At 39.4% G+C, this 16,760-nt stretch overlaps 1 protein-coding gene across 1 annotated transcript in view; it reads left to right on the forward strand.

Moving 5' to 3' along the window:
- itfg1 (integrin alpha FG-GAP repeat containing 1) overlaps positions 1-16,760 on the forward strand; it is a 95,630-nt gene that overhangs the window by 1,957 nt on the left and 76,913 nt on the right. Inside the window, exon 6 of the mRNA XM_088297047.1 lies at positions 504-598. Within this exon, the coding sequence (XP_088153173.1) occupies positions 504-598 (95 nt within the window). The remainder of the gene's footprint in view (positions 1-503; positions 599-16,760) is intronic.

The raw sequence follows: 16,760 nt of genomic DNA on the forward strand, positions 1-16,760 counted from the left end.
GTGTCTAAAGAAGAAAAACGTTACCCTAGTGTCTCCTTGAAAATCAGTTGAAATCAGACACCTCGCTCAGCCCACACAAATAGCGTAGGCAGGAAAGCTGCACTATTTGGCATCACCAATCTGTTTAGAACAGTGACTGGAAATTATCCAGTTTCACCTAATTTGTCCTAAAATTGTTATTTAGTAATTGCAAATGTCTTTGTTCATCTATCTATACAAGCAATGTACAGTTACAAGCAGCAAAGTACATTTGTAAGTCAAGACAAGGGCAGTACCCCCCTTTTGTGCATTTTATTTTTTTTTGGGGTGGTATTCCGTATCAGTAGAAGTTATCCTAAACTGATGAGCGATGCTAAAGCTTTTTTGCCTACGCCACATGTGTGAATCAAAGTTTGATCATCATTTGGAAGATTTGCCAGTAAAAAGACTTTTAGGTTGCATTATCTTCCAAAAAATATTAGTGAGCTTCCAAATTTATCAGCTTTCCGCTCCACCTTTTTTAGGGATCCTGTGTGTCAGAGTGCGCTGAGTGCACCCGTCAACATGCGCATCCCTCACGCTAATGCCTTCATCGACCTCAACAAGGACTTAACCGCTGGTAAGTTTCAGAAAAGACGTCTATGTTATCATCGAGGAGACAGTGAGTGATTAACAAGTTGGTTAAATCCACATTCCCTCCGGACCATATTAGAGGCATTTGTGCTTGTGAAAAGTGGTATTCAAACGTCAGGTTGTACCCTTGTCGGAATCAAGCAGGTTTTGCTGCGTCATCCGCGTCAGTGCTGGATTTAACGTATATGTGTTTTTATGTTTGTTTCAGGCTGAAAATTCGGTGAACTGTGTCTGGTAATACGTTGTCAGGCTTGCTTTCCGTTTACCTCAACGTATCTAAATTGACCCATGTCAATATTATATAGAGAGCCTAAAGTATATTGTTGCCTTGTTCTAATGCTTGTTTTTAATACAGTATGTTGGCCAGCAAATGGCACAAAGGTTTGTCTGAATGGGTTAGCTTTCTCAATTTTGGTAGTGTTCCAAAGGAACAAACATGACAGGACAGTTAAAATACCAAAAAGAAAAAAAAAAAAAGAAGTTTTAAATAGCTTTCAAGTGCATCCTTTTGAACATCTCAGAGGGACACAACACTTAGGAAACCTTCACAAATCCTTGAGTACGAGAACACAAAGTCGACATTTTCACTCTCGGTGCTTCTTCAAACCTTAGCCGCTTTAGCTGATCCACAGTTGAGGGTCCACTCGAATTTAACTATCTTTTTATTACTGCGGTTGTAGCTTGCAGTGCTATTGCAACACCATTTTCTAATATTTTGTAGCATAGGTGTCTAACTGTATGCCGTGTTTTTGTATGCACCTTGTTTTTTAGGTCATGGATTGGTTCACTTTGGGTATAGTCTGGGAACGATATGCGCAACATAAAACATTATCTATTTGTAAACAGGAAAAGATTGTTCAAGAGCAAAATATGATGCGATAAATGCTGCAATGCAATTAACATAAATAATAACGGTTTAACAGCTTTTTTGGATAGTTCAACTTAAACGTTTATGTTGTTTTTAGGAAACAATGCAGGCGAAAGCAACAGTAACAATTTGAACAGAATTATTATGCTATAAAAACAACAATGGACATAAAAATCATATAAGTGTTGTTTTTAGGAAAATGGAACATGAATAGTTTGTCATTTTTGGAAAAGAATTACTTCGACAATTCGCATTTTATAAGCAGTCTTATTTATTTGTTTCTTTTTTACTGAATTCATATATCACTTGCCATTCTATGCCCTAGCTAGTGGCTGAGCGCCGTTTGTTTCCAGAGTTGCCACGGGGCTAGAATGCAAAGCAGTTGCACTTCTTGTCCTTTAGCTGATAATTCCCACGTGGGAAGTATCGGTAATACATTTGGCTGAATACATCGACTAAGAAACTCATAATATTTTCTTTACATTATCTCCATGCTGCTATAAAAGAATATTTGTGGCGGCAGAAGAAAGCACACCAAGACGAGGAAACCATTTATTTGGATGTAGCATGAAAATAGGATCTGACGCAAGCAATGACTCACTGCAATTGTTCTACAGAACCATGACTCAGCATCTCGGCTCCACCGTTCAGGGAGGGGGGGGGGGACAATAGCATTGGGCTAATTGTTATGGTGCCGTCTCATTTGAATGTGTGCTTATTTAGATGATTACATCCGAGTTAAAATATTCTACATGCACAAAAAAAGTGCTTGTTTGACTGATTCATCGCAAAATGACAATATGACCATCAAGCAGACATTCTGAGAGCATTTTCAACACAATGGTTGTTTGTCAAACTTTTAACTAAGCATTTACTCAGCCGTTACTCCAATAGGGTTATTCAAAACAAAACATTGAATGTCTCTAATAATGACATTTGTTGCAGATGTTCATTTTCAAACTTAAGATTCTTTACATGTGCAGTGCAGAAGAACACTTTAAAGCTAAAATTGAATTGAAAGCTTTCCGGAAAATGCGTCTGTAATATAAAGATACACAAGTTTTTAAAGGTGAGACTCCAGCCCCATGAGCATGTGTAGGATTAAAGATATAAGCGTGTGATGGTTTCATGGCATTCTTTTGTGTGTTGGCTATCGACATCAATCGATACCAGCGTCATGAGATCTGGCCTACTGGAACCGCAATAAAGAAGAGCATATCCACCTTTGAAGAGCAAAATAGCAGGCAAATAAATGTCTGAACTCTGGCGAGAAAAAGCAACGACCACATTTTTCAGACCATAAGGCGCTCTTAAAATCTGTTTAATTTTCTCCAAAATCGACAGTGCGCCTTGTAATGTGGTGTGCCCTCCCTCTGTATGGATAAGTGTCTTTTTTTAGGTTTGTCATCTTTAATTCGAATTCCTTCCGATTATGTTTGCGTTGCCATTTCTAGCCACATCCATTCTCTATGCTAGCAGGTGTCTAGATGTTTTCATTATGCCTGCACGAGGAATACCTCCTGCTTCTGTGTCTGGGAATCATGGGAAATGATTCTACTAGAGTCCTGAGTTTTGGTTTGGACTTTTGAGATTGTTTTTCTTTTGTTTGTTTTTTTAACTATATAACTTTGCTATAAAAGCATACAACACATTCGCAAGTACCATACTAAGTTTGAAATGTAATGTAGAAATTAGTTTAAAATTGCCCCACTGAAATTGTCTCGACAAGAACGTACATTTAATTGCTGTGCTCAGTGTAAATTTAAGAACTTAAAATGGTTGTTTATATACAAAAGAGAAACACGTTTGTTCTATTGTCAAATTTTATTGTTTCATAAAACCCTTTCCGAACCTGGAATTCCAACTTACTCAAGTTCTGCATTGCGGACGAGGTGTTTTTCTCTCTGAGAGTACGTCACTGTCCATCCTCTTATATGGCCATTAAGATGCAATTTCTGTAACTATTTGCATGTTTCTAAGGTTTTTATGTAGTGTGTGTTATTAGTCTCTTGTACCAACATTTTATATTTATTTGCAAACTCAATTTGGATGATATGATTTTGGTATTTCACGCATATACTTGGTACTATTCACATTACCTGCTTTCAGAAACTGAGGGGAAAAAAAGATTGTTGTCATTGTTCAGTGCACTAATAAGATCTATATTTTCTGTTGAATACAGAGAATATAGCACTTTTACTTACACCTCTGGTTATACATAGTGCTATGCTCACTTATTACCCACTTTTTGTACTTGTACAGTATGTACTTAACTTTTTTTTTTTTTCCTCTGGATGGTTCTATTTTATTTTATCACTAAAAAGAGTAAGTCTAGCCTTTGGCCTGTACCGGCTCATCCTCAACTGGATGGATGAATGGATCATTCACCTTTTGACCATATTGAACTGAAAATAAATCATCTATTAGTCATCTATAAAGTGCCCGCTGTTCATACGCGATGCCATCGTAGTAGTGGTTTTCAGTGCACATACATGACTCGGAACTCCCAGTAGGAATCAATCAGCAAGCCCAGACACAAATGTCATTTTGTAGTTTACTAAGAGAAATAATTTGCTATTTTCTACACCACTGAATAGAGAAATCACTTTGCTTTCGTTCTGCTCTTCTGTCTCTTGGCCAGCTAAGTGCGACGCTGTCACTCATTCTTAGTGGGGGTTTTTTAAACACTCTGGAAACTAATCCCCATGTTTTAGGTAATCACAGAGGATTTAGCAGTGTCATATGCAGCGCGGGTATCGTTTTGCCGTGCATGGTTTTTAGACCCAGGGCAGTCGCAGTTTAACCTGTGCTCATTTTAATTCATTTCTAATCTGTTTTAGGAATTAATGGAAGTCCATAATTCTAATCTTTTTTTCGTCGCTGGCTTTGAGCCTTCCAGTAAAGGTTTGTGGTTAATATTGAATGCGCTTTGGCACAGATTGTGTTTTTGCGTCAATTAGTTTGTGTTATTAAGTGCCACAGCCCAAAGGAAGTCGGTGAATACGTAAAAATTGTTTGCCTGTTTTGTTTGTTTACATCTTCAGTTACTACCATGTGCCCTTTTGTATTCATCTTAATTCAACTGATGAGCCAAAAACTAGCTCGTGATAAGTGGTGATTGGTGAACCTTTGCATCACGTTCTTGTGGCGGAAAATACTAAAGATATAGGTGGTTATATTTTTATTGACAAAGACAAACTCAAAAAGTTTTTTGACACTCAACGATTTGAGGTCTCCAGTGCTGGTATAAAGCTGACAGATTAAAACAACAACAGGCAGGGTTGGGAATGAGCCATGAAACCTCTTATCCAACATGGATAAACAAAATAAAATCATCTTCGCCACACTTTAGTGTAGTTAGCCACAACATCATGGGTGCTTATGTGGCTCAATCATTAGCCACATTAGCGAGTCACTGGGAAAGTGCTCAATGTCATCTAGCTGTGCCAAAGCATTTCCATCTATCTTTTTTTTTCAATCATCACATTATGCCAATATTAGCATTATTACATTCAACTGCAGTATGCTGAACTACTACGACAAAAGCATGAATCGGTGTACATTATGGGATTACATTTTGAAAATCACAGTTGTGTGGTGGTTGGACAAGATTCCTCTGCTGAAATAAGGGTTTTTTGAAGCTGAGCCATGATTTGTTGTTATCTGAGCTCTGAGCAATGATGGCTAAAACAGGAGGATTTTGCAGCTTAATTCATATTTCACAAACACAATATTATTCATAATGCCATGTTTAGATGAGTGAAGGCGCACATATTATTCCAAAGAATTTTGGGGGGGGTTGACTTAATCTTTAAGGGGTACCACATGCATAATTTAGGGTGCCGGAAGAGCTAAGTGTGGGATGGGCAAGTGGCGGCTGTGGCCCATGACCACACTCTGTGTGGCCCCTTCATTAATTAAAAAATAGTTTAGTAGTAATATTTTTTAAAAAATCTCAGAATGATCTTATTTTTAGAGGGCATTTTAAAAGAAGTGCCGCCACGCTCTCATCAATCCATTGACTATGTTTGCTCTCGTTTCTCTTGGGTCAGTGTCATTGCTTCATCAGTGGTATAAAACTCTGGCATTTAATGCAAGTGTTGGACTCTATGGCTTACCTGGTGGACTTAACTCTGCATGGGCTTTTGTGGTTCTGTCTGTAATTAGCAGTGACTGTCTGACAGCTGCTGTTTCACACAAATGTCTGATGCAAGCCCATAATAGGAAAAGTAACAAAAGGCAAGCAACCACGGGGATGTCCTTATCATGTCAGTAAACTCCACACAACCGTTTCGGGGGGAGCAGCAGCTTGCAGGGAGCCATCAGGAGCTACCTGTACAAAAGGGGAAATGCTTGTAATCACTGCTTATACATTACATTTTCGAGGGTAAGAGAGAGGACAAGCCGTTTAATGATTGTTTGGCCTAATGATTCATTGCTAGGCAACGGACAAAGTGCTGCACTGTGTAGCATCCAATGACGATAAAATACAATAGCCGTCTCTAGCTAGAATTGGGGCGGTTTGGGGATTGTCAAGTTTACACGGAAAACAATAAGAATTGATTACATGGTGTTTCATTTTATATTAGTGAAGCCTTTTGAAATTCAGGTTGTGTAAGTTTAGTGTGGTTACAACCATCAGTGTTTCCTAACCTTTGTGTATTGTTGATTGATATTATTTTAGTCTGGAGAATATATAAGTTTTGATACACAGCACGATGCCAGCAGTTCATTGAGCTTTCCAAAGTTGCCAACACGTCAACATTTTTTGAGCAGGTAGTCAATTGATTGTTTTTTTTTTTTTTGTTTTTATCTTGCAGCTGTCAATTTCTATTGCGTACACCTGTGTTACTCAAGTATTGAAATCTTTGGCTTACGTGAGGCGTGATGTGTTACTCAAGGCGAACAATCAAAACATAATTTGAATATGAGCTGTGGAGTCCCAATAAAAGTGTTGGTCGTGTGTGACAGTACGGTGAGGGAGGGAAAACAACAATTTTGTGTAAAGAGTTGCCACTAAGGTTACCAGCAAAAACATCCATCCATCTCCATCCAATTCAACTCATAAGTATCATGAGTTCGGGCCTAAAGATAAAGTATCTGTTTGGGCCTCACAACATGCCTAAAAATTTACCTATTTTTGTAAGTGTCTGTACTTTAGGAAGCTCTCAAAAATGTATGCAATAGCAATTCTTGGAAAGTTGGAAAAAAATACCCTCTGCACTAGTTTCACCAATCAACACTAGATTGATATAACTAGCATAAAGGTACGCAAGAACCAGTTTCTAGTGTGAGTTCCATTGTGTACTATACTGTAAAGTTGTCGCTGCCGAGTCGAATCCCCCCACCTCCAAAATGAGAACTTTTGAGGAAATAAACAATACAATATACGGGTAACATCGGCAAAAAATAAATTGCTCCATCATCTTATTTGTGTTTCTGTAATTGTGCATAAGGAACACAATGTAAGTGATGCACTCTATTTCAAGCTTTTGATACAAAGCCAAGTGTTTATTTACTAACGTCTCAATAGGGTGCATGTATGTTATCTGAAAATAGAATTTTACACAAATACATAGAGTGCAGCAACGCCAAACGTGCTGTTCTCTCTGTCTCTCTCGCTCTCTCCCTCTGTCTCTTTCTTGCTCTCTGTCTTTCTCTCTGGCTCTCTCTCTCTCTGTCTCTCTCTGTCTCTCTCTCTTTCACGCACACACACGCACACACACACGCATGCACACACTCGCGCACACACTAAGATATTCCATCCAGCCTGCGCAAACTGGCTTTGCAATGGTTGTTCCAGTATCTCTGCGAGCACTTTGTGTGTCCACCCAAACATATGCACTCCAGTTATAGTTTGTATGTGTGTCTGCTGGCCCTTAATCCTCCCCCTGTAGCTACTGCACCTATGCTTTTCCTCCATAATGGTTTTAGGAGATTATGTCTGCCGGGAATATCACCGCTCCATTCTCCTTGTTATTGGCGTGTTTCTGCAATTTTTTTTTTTTTGCCAACAAACCATTTTGCAGTCATGCATAAAGCAGTATTTCGATTCCCCACAACCAATCTCATAAAGATTTGCAGTGAGCCCAGAATTACATGAAGCCTAATTTTGAAACCTTTTATTTACTGGTGAAATATGTGTGACTTCTGGTGGTCCAGATGGTTTCTCTGGATGGCCACCATTTCCTAGCAAGGATGTGACATCAGCAAGGATGTGGCTGAGTGAATAATGGGTAGTGAGATGGTTTGCCGTAGGTGCTAAAATGTGTAAAGTGTAATGCAGCTATTTCCATCATTCATCTGTTGTGTCTGTCCCTTGTTGTGTATCAGTGTTTTTGGTGCAATACATCTGTTTCTCTATCTGAATAATTTGTGGTTCATCCCGATAATTTTCTAATGTATTTATTTAGCTTTTTACATTACTATAAATTAACATTGCACCCAAGGTTCACTCAATTACTGCCATTGACGGCTAAAGACGTCCAAGATCCTTTTTTTTTTCCACTCGGCTGGTTGTGAATGAGTCAAATTCACAAACAAAAACAAAATAACAAAAACAAAAATTGGAAAAAGACTAACAAAATTAAATACTATTAAATAAATTAAATTATTAAATAAAATATTAATAGTATTTAAAATAATGAACATGATGTTTCCCTTTCTTTCTTGATTTCTCTGATTGGCTGCTTTTAGCACACACTGAAGCTTCAATTGTGAAATATATAACTTTCCTGTTCTGAATGAATAAAGTCAAATCAAGCAAGCAGCACATACACATCAAGGAACTCGGGTGTGTGTATTTATAGAATATGCACCATTTTCACATGAACAGACTGTTACACAGTCACGTGGGACGCGAGGGAAAACATTTCCAAGTCTCTAAAATGAATTTTATTACTCTCAAGCTGTGTCAGACATTTTAGGGTGGGCGGAAATGAATGTTGTATTTCACCGCATTAATAAGGATGCGACAACGGCATTGTCAGCCGGGGCGAAATGGTGAGGCAAGCAAATACATTTTTAAGAAAGCTTCTCCCCTGCTGACCCTAAAGTAACTCCGCATTTTGGACCCTGGCCAGGTTTTTTTAAAATCTTGTTTCACAGTCTGCTGCTTCCTTTAGCAGAAGTACAGGCCCACATATCATTGGGCCAAGCCCATACAGGTTCACAACTCCTGGGGAGGACGCCGTGTGAGCCATTGCAAGTTTTCAGCAAAAAAAAGTGTGCCCATTCATGTAAAGAGGTATTAATATATTAAATCACCCTGGAGAAAATGTGGAATTTGATTTTTCCCTGTACGACTCCAAAATAAGGTTGTAAACCTACTGCAGGCCACCGTCTTACAAGGTGTCTCTGCACCTTGTAAGACGGCGCCGGTTAACTCTGAAAAGGAAGCGCAGTGTGATAATGTGACAGCAGTGTGCTACACAAAAGCCTGAAAAAGAATCACTGAGTTGAGAGCATGACAAACATTAGCGCATGTTTGTGATGTAGAAACCTCTATATCAAACCACTCAACTAGGATCAGTTAGCAAGTATTGTTTTCAGCAAATTTTTTTGAGCAGCATCTTTCATGACGAAAAGTCCTTTGCGAGACCAAATGAAAGGAGTAGCGCCACAGTCCAGCTTTCACAAGCTTGCATAGATTGGCCAAAACATTTATTTAATCCAGTACAATGCAAATGAGGACTTCACACAGAAACAGAAAAAAGGGGAGAGACAAATTTGTCAGAAACCAAATTTGTCTAGTGTGGTACTCAAGAGCCCCTTGTGAAATTGTGACGACAATGTCTGAAACCTGAAAATGTGTCAGTGTCCCACCATCCATGTTCTCCAACAAACTATAGACTACGTTTGATAACTGCCTTTAAATCATTTCATTTTGGTGTGCATCTAATTCAAAGGTTATGGAATTACAGCAGTATAATAAGCAGGCGCCCTCTAGTGGTATGCAAAGTTCTCGAAAAAGTGGTTTCACATTGCAGTTTGCCCGTCAAAATTTGCATTTTGCACCTCAGTCGGGCACACTGAAACGCAAAACTGCAAATGAACGTTTATACTGGAAAACACAGCTGCCATATGTTACAGAAATCCTTGAACACCAACTTATTCCGCCCGTAACATGTCGTGATCGTAACAATGTGTAATGCAATTCACATTAGTGCTCACGGCTCCGAGACGTCTTCTTCCTTAATGCACAAGCCGCACATCACGCTGTGGGGATGTCAGATGGCTTGCAAAGGCCGTAGCTATTCATTTGGAGCCCAAGTTAAAAAAAATAAATAAAAATAAAACACCCTCCCATCATAATTATCATTCAATAAAACGCTTGTCCCTGGTATTAACCTGCAAAAAAAAAAAAAAAAATTCTCCTCAAAATGACTAAATTGCTCCTCAAATGAAATCATTCATTAGCAAATTTGCTCCTGAATGAAGTTATTTCGAGCCTTGGGTATGCGAAAGAATACAGTCAGAAGTCAGTGAACCTTTTTTATTTAACATTTTGCAATTCTCTTTTAAGATTTTTTTAAAACAATTTATTTAGATAGATTTTTCATTTAATGTATATGCAATACCTTTTATGTTAAAAGTGTGCATAATGTGTGGCACTAGCTAAAATAATACAGTTTTCGGGAATAAAACCGCTTCCTCGATTTTGATGAACGCTGAGCCTACGATGCTGCCTTACTCTAAAATTTGTCATTTTAGTGGTACTTGAAGAACCACATATGATTTGAGACATTAAAATATTTGACAACTACAGATCTAGATCATTGCTGACTATACTTCCTTGCCCGTCATCAATGATCTGGTGTTGCCTAACCAGATCTTGACCAGGTTTTCTTGACTTAATCATCTCAAAACAAGTCCAAAATGTCAATGCTGACATTTTTAATTCTGTGACTCAGAAAATATATTCCTGAAGATTCCCGAAATCCAAATGGTTGTCTCAACCTGTACAATGCATAAAAGTTAAACGCGTGAAAAAAAGCAGCAAGCTTACAGTGGAGGATATTGAAAATAGGGACATTTCAGGTCCAGGTTTTAACAGTGTAGTCATAAAATGTGAACTCTGTCAAACTGACCTACAGCTTGGTGGAAATGATGAAAGCTCTGCAAAAACAGCCAAAACAGATTCAATGTACTGGATTTAATGTTGAGGATGAAGGGAATAATGTTCTCTTTACTATACGTTTGAATCAACCTTAAAATCCTCATTCCACTCTCTGTCCTCAGACACCTCTTGTCACGCCTGTTCCAGACAAAGTTTCATCTCTTATATGGAGGCTGTGACATTTATTCCAGAATGCCAGAGGCCACCCCCCACCAAGCTTTAGCCTGGCGGGCAAGGGGTAGGCTTAAAGACGAGCCGGTCGATGCAGACAGATGAGCACGGAGGACGTGACGGATAGCGTGGCACAAATATACGCCTTCTCGGCGCTTATGGCCAGCTCGCCTGGTCTCATTACTGTCAGCCTCGCTCAGACGCACAAAGGCAACATGCCAAGGTGACATTTGTACACCGTAATGGAGTAAAGAGATCAGGCGACGAGGGCATTCTTGAGCTCATCTTCAGAGCAACCTCAAGAAGCTTGAGTTTGTTTATGCACCGCATTGCTGTGTTTGCGCCACGAAGGAATACAGTCAACCCAATCACTTTTTTCTTCAAAACTAATAATCTGTATGCCATTTATTTTCAGATGGTACATTTTAGGATGTGTTTATATTCATCTTGAAAGGTTTTCTGTCAGTTTCTGGTCTTTTAAATGTTGAACGTGAAACTAGCGGTGGTGCAATTAATTGGCACCCGATCATGAGCCTCCATGTTCGGCGGGAAGGTATCTAATCAAGCCTGCATGCAGTCGAGAGTGCAACACATCACAAAAGGATACCTCAGAGGGAGAGAGAGCATCTTAAAAAGCTTCAAATCAACAAATTTAACATGACATTCGAAGAACAAACCCTTGGCAGAACATGGTGAGATTTTGACGCTCACGGCAAGCAAATAAAAAGAAAGCAGACGAACCGGGAACCATCAGACATCAGCTAATGTCGAGCTGGAGTACAGGACTTTTATTTTTTTTTTTTTGGGGTTCGCGACGGTCGCTATGTCAGATTACCAGACATGTCCTAAATTCATTCTTTCTTGGATAGACGCCGCCCGATCATTGCATGTTGCCACCAAGAGCTCGGTCTTTATGGAGGTGGGACAAGGACATGAGGGAAATTAAATATTTTTATCGATTTATCTAAAAAATAATCTAGATAAAAATATATTATTCAAATAATTATTTGCAGCTCTAAAATTAATTTCAATTTACAACTAATCCATGTGATTGGTACCGGAATCTGTATTAGCAGATATGAGTAATGGATCATCAGTATGGGACTCAGCTGCATAAAGCCTTCATCCTAAAACCCTAGTTGAAATTTTTATTCTAGGAAATTATGTAAAAATTATAATAATAAATCAGGGATTGGGGTGTCAATGTTTCTTTTGAACTGAAAGCGAGTTTCACTATACACTAGTTCTAAAATATGCCCTACCTCCCAAAAAAATGTGTCACTTAAACTTCGCAGTGTAAAGTCCAGCCAAAACAACAGTTTGGGCAAACATTGTGCTTTTTTAGGGTTTTTTTCATTTGTTTTCAAAGTTACAGTTAGTCAAGAAAATCAGATTTCGACTTGAACAAATATCCAAGTCATGGGCAATCCACATCCAGAAAGTATTAGCTTGTCCTTGTTTTTTTCGCCCCCCTCTTCTACACTTTTATTTCTCATCTCTCCGACTCTGGACTTCAAAGCTCCTTTTCTTTTTGCATAAACCTGGATTCTTACAATGGGTAATAGCTTGGAGCTGTGGTGATGAAGTGCGAGGCGACAGCACACATGTAGAAGCGCGGGAGAAACATCAGGCGCTAATGCGGCAGTCACACTGCCGGCTGTCAGCTCCGGTCTGCAACGCCGCTTCTGTTTTTCTCTGCTACTGCTGCAAGGCTTTTTTACAGGTAGTATGTAACTCTGCCCGTGTTATCCCTCCTTGCCTTCATAATGCTGTCTTTATTCACTTAGATTTCATGTGTTGCATAGACCTGGGGTTCTCAGACATTTTTAGATCCAGTCGGTGTGATTTGTTATTTTTGTAAGGACCCCTGTATAAGCCCAATGGCATTCTAACATAACCTATTAAGTTATTTCCTCTTTAAAAAAATAAAATAAAATAAAAACTTGTGGGCTGGACAGAGCACTGCACTCATGGGGGCAAACATGCTCACAAATTAAACATCAATTTGATGGGTTGCTTTATTTAATTGTGCTACTAATGAGCAACATGTAGCAACGGTGAATCTGCACAGTTCCCAGCATGTAGTGCGCCATTCCATGTTGAACTGTTGCAGCTCACGTTAATCCTTATCGGTCATGTGTGTTGATGCTCCCCAGAAAATTAAAACATCATTTTAGAGAATGATTCGGAAAGTACAGTTTTATTGATACAAACTATGAGGTGGAAATCATACGTTTTATTACAGCGCCGCTTCATAGATAAATGATTGTATTCTGCTGCGCCTAGTGGAAGTTGAAATGAGTGCAATAACATAGTCTTCAAAGGACAACATAGAGTAACTCTGCAAGAAATTATTGACTGCAGAGAGGTTAAGTGTAATTATCTGTTGTGCTCTTTCAGTGTGCAAGCATGCATTAATTTCTTTAGATTATTTTTTAGGAGTGCTAGCATGCTAAACACGTCTGACGTCAGACATGACTTCTCAAGATTTTCGATGTTGCCCGTCGCATTGATAGATATATCTCTGTGGGTGAGCGTGTGGCTTGCACACGCAAGTATTTATCCAAAATACCACCAAATAATAACAGATGGTTTATTTCTTGCCACTAAATCTGCTCTCCGTTTCCACCGCCTCTGTTTCGGAATCTGAAGATAGATCGTATTTCCACTTGACCAAGCTACAGAATTTGAGTCGGGTGGTTCTATTAGCCCCTTGCATCACATTTTTTTTTTTTTTTTCGGGGGGGGGGGGGACATTTTGACAACTCTATGTTCTATGAATGCATGAATTAAGACATAATCCCGCCGCCGCCCTCATTCCCGACAAGGAGCAAGGTGAAGTTTACGACATGGGCCGTAAATCAAACTTTTGACGTCGTCTCACCATGTCACCCAATTAAGACGTGTGGTCCTGCAGCCTGTCCGAACTATCACATGAGAACCTACCTGACTTTTACTTGTGAATTGGTGCTCAACCCAACTAAAATCCTCCGCTTCCTTAGGAGCTCGGCAGCACTTGTGATAAGCTGCTAATTGGAAGCTTTGAAAGCACAAGCTTGGCAAAATGAAGTGACTGTTCATTTTAGTGTGTTAGCATGTGTGTGCGAGTGCGTGAGGGTGTATGGTCTTGCGGTGTGAAAAGAATAATTATCCACATTTTGTGTTATGTCCCTACCTCCCACACTGTTTTCTACCACTTGTGTTTGTGTCATTAGTGCTGTGGACTGTGGATGTGTTGTTGTTGTTGTTGTTGTTGTTGTTGTTGTTGGTGTTGTTGTTGTATATGTTGGTGATATTCATGCATAGATTGTTACTTGCACGCAGACACACCCCCTCTCACACACACACACACACACACAAGCAGGAGGTCTGTACTTGTGCACCATTAAATATATTCATTGTTCGATGGAAGGAAGCTTCTGAAAAAGATGTTGAAGTGGATTTGAATGATATTTTAGTTTGTTTGGATTCTTGGTTATTAACCGCCGTTATCGTCACGTTATTAGTTAACTGCACCGTCAGAGTTAACCGTGTGGTTAATGCCACTCGTTAGCATCAATATAAATCGCAAGTCCTCATTTTCTTTACTTCAGGTTTTGTGAAAAACTGGTTAGCCAAACCGTTCTGAACAGTCCCCACAAAATGTAACGTCGTATAACCGCATAACTCTTTACAAGTAATATCTGTTTTCAACTACCGAACTTGAACTTGACACCATACAGTTTATGGAAACATTTATATTTAGTCTTTTCGATGTTCATTTCAACCTAAGTGTATATAACAGAAAATGTTCGTTATTATTCTTGTCTAATAATGAATCATAAATCAAAGTTCACGGTTTTGTTTTTTGTTTTGTTTTGTTTTTTTTAGATGTAATTTACACTGTCATTTCTTTTGTGAAAATTAATGGTACATGTATTGTTTCAATGTTTTTGTAAACAATTGTTGAAGCATGAACAAATATATAGGTAAATGTTAAATCATTACCACTGACCTTTATTACCCATGTTATCGGTTTCTTCATCGAAAATACTAAGTATCCACGCAAGTAATAAGAGTATGCAGTGTAACTGAGTGGCGCTGAGGAGCAACCACTGTGGTCCTCACCTTTTTTTCTGGCTTTGGTCAAGAGATGTTTGCATTGTTAACCCGAGAGCAATTGGAAGTCAATTTCAGTCGACCGCAGATGGTGGTAAGGGACAAAATGGCAGCACCCTGACATTGATGAGAATGGATGGATTAATCTGCTTAATTCTTATTCCACAAACACAATTTCTAGTCTAAACACGATAATCTGACTAGTGTTGCATATGTGGAATGAATTATGCAACAAAATCCACCGTGTTTATAATGATGATTGCACTGAGCTCAGGTAACTACCAATCACTGCTCACCTGTTTTCAGAGTTTGGTCATGTGGCATTCGTGAGTTCAGCCATTGCTGAGCCCTGAGCAACAGTGATGTAATTTTTAGTCAAACATTTGTTTAACAGTATGTTTGTTATAGCAGCGCGGCACTGCAATGCCTCGCATTGGGGACTTTGTCTACTTTTCATATTTTTCACTTAACATGCTTACCCACTGGTTTCTCCTGAACTTGCGTGACTCATCCCCAGATAAGTCATTCCACGCCTTGCTCCACAGCCTCAATGCTAATAGATTGTCCTGGCCTCCAGCAAAGTGTGTATACGTAACACAACCAAGAAGGTGATACCTGGCCAAAGAACCATGCTGCTTTCGGCCATCTTGAGTTCTCTTTCTCCACCGAGGCTCGCCATCTGTCCAGCGCCGCCCTATCTGTTAAGACAGGGGCTAAATATCAAGCCTGGTCTTTATCCCCTTCAGTGCACTTGCATGGGCAAAATGGAATACAGAGACATAATGCCGCCCGACTCAAACAGTCAAAGGCGGCCCCTTAAATTGCTTCCAATCCCCTTAACAAATGTGATGGAGAGTCTATGAATAACTCAAGGAGCGCTCGCCTGCCACGATTCCCTGCCTGTCCTGTGTTCCCCGAGAAGTCCAAACCTCTGTATCAACTTGAATTACCTCACCATGTGCCACCTTTTCAGCTCTCGTAATATTTGGAACATGCTGGCCTTCAGAGCGCTCTTTTTCTATCAACTCACTGCAGATAAATGACAGCCTGCTATCACATGGATGCAGAATGGAAGGCGATGTTATGACAGCCTGCTATCACATGGATGCAGAATGGAAGGCGATGTTGACAAAGCGATTCCTTTGCTTAATGTGTTGTATACTTTAGTGGCTAGTTGAGTAGAGATTGTCTGGTATAGACTTTAGCCCGAGAGAGGAGCTATGGATGGGCTGAGAGAATCAATGTGTGGCATCAATTTCTCCCTTCCGGTGTTTTCCTCTGTAAAGCCTCCGTTTTTTATTTTTTTTTGCTTTGTTTTAATGGGTTGCAGCACCACAACTTTTCTTTGGGCATGTTTCATAGTTGTGAAGTAGTTACAATGTGGCTTCCACTCGTGACAATGCAACCTATTTTTTTATTTTTTTTAAATTTCAGAAAAATTAAAGACATTAGAGAGTGAGAGAGCGAGAGCAAAAACAAGGGAGCGATCGGTGCGGCTGTGTGAAGACACAATTGAGAGCCAAAGTAAGCATCTTCGGTTGCATTTAATTTCACCAAAGGGGTCAAGGTGCAATAAATACTCTCCGAGCTCATCTGTGAATTTGTCTCATGTGACGAAAGTCTGAGAAAGGTTCCAATATGTTCCATAACTAGAGCTGCATTCGCGGGTAAAAAGTGTGTCCCGGTGTTTATAATATCGTAGCGTTGCTGGGAGGCTGCTGCTCCCAGCATGCTTTGTGGCACCAAGGATGTAAATAACATTTAAAATGCATGTTTTATGTCAATTGTATTTCTTCAGTCCATGTTTTAGTCGTTTCATTATTTGCTAGTATATTATTAAGTTTGCTGTTATATAATTTTAGTATTGATGTGACACTGTGATCGTGCATGACG

Source organism: Idiotropiscis lumnitzeri, chromosome 5, assembly GCF_059441095.1.
Source record: "Idiotropiscis lumnitzeri isolate Australia: NSW breed Sydney's pygmy pipehorse chromosome 5, RoL_Ilum_1.0, whole genome shotgun sequence".
NCBI classification, from domain to species: domain Eukaryota; kingdom Metazoa; phylum Chordata; class Actinopteri; order Syngnathiformes; family Syngnathidae; genus Idiotropiscis; species Idiotropiscis lumnitzeri.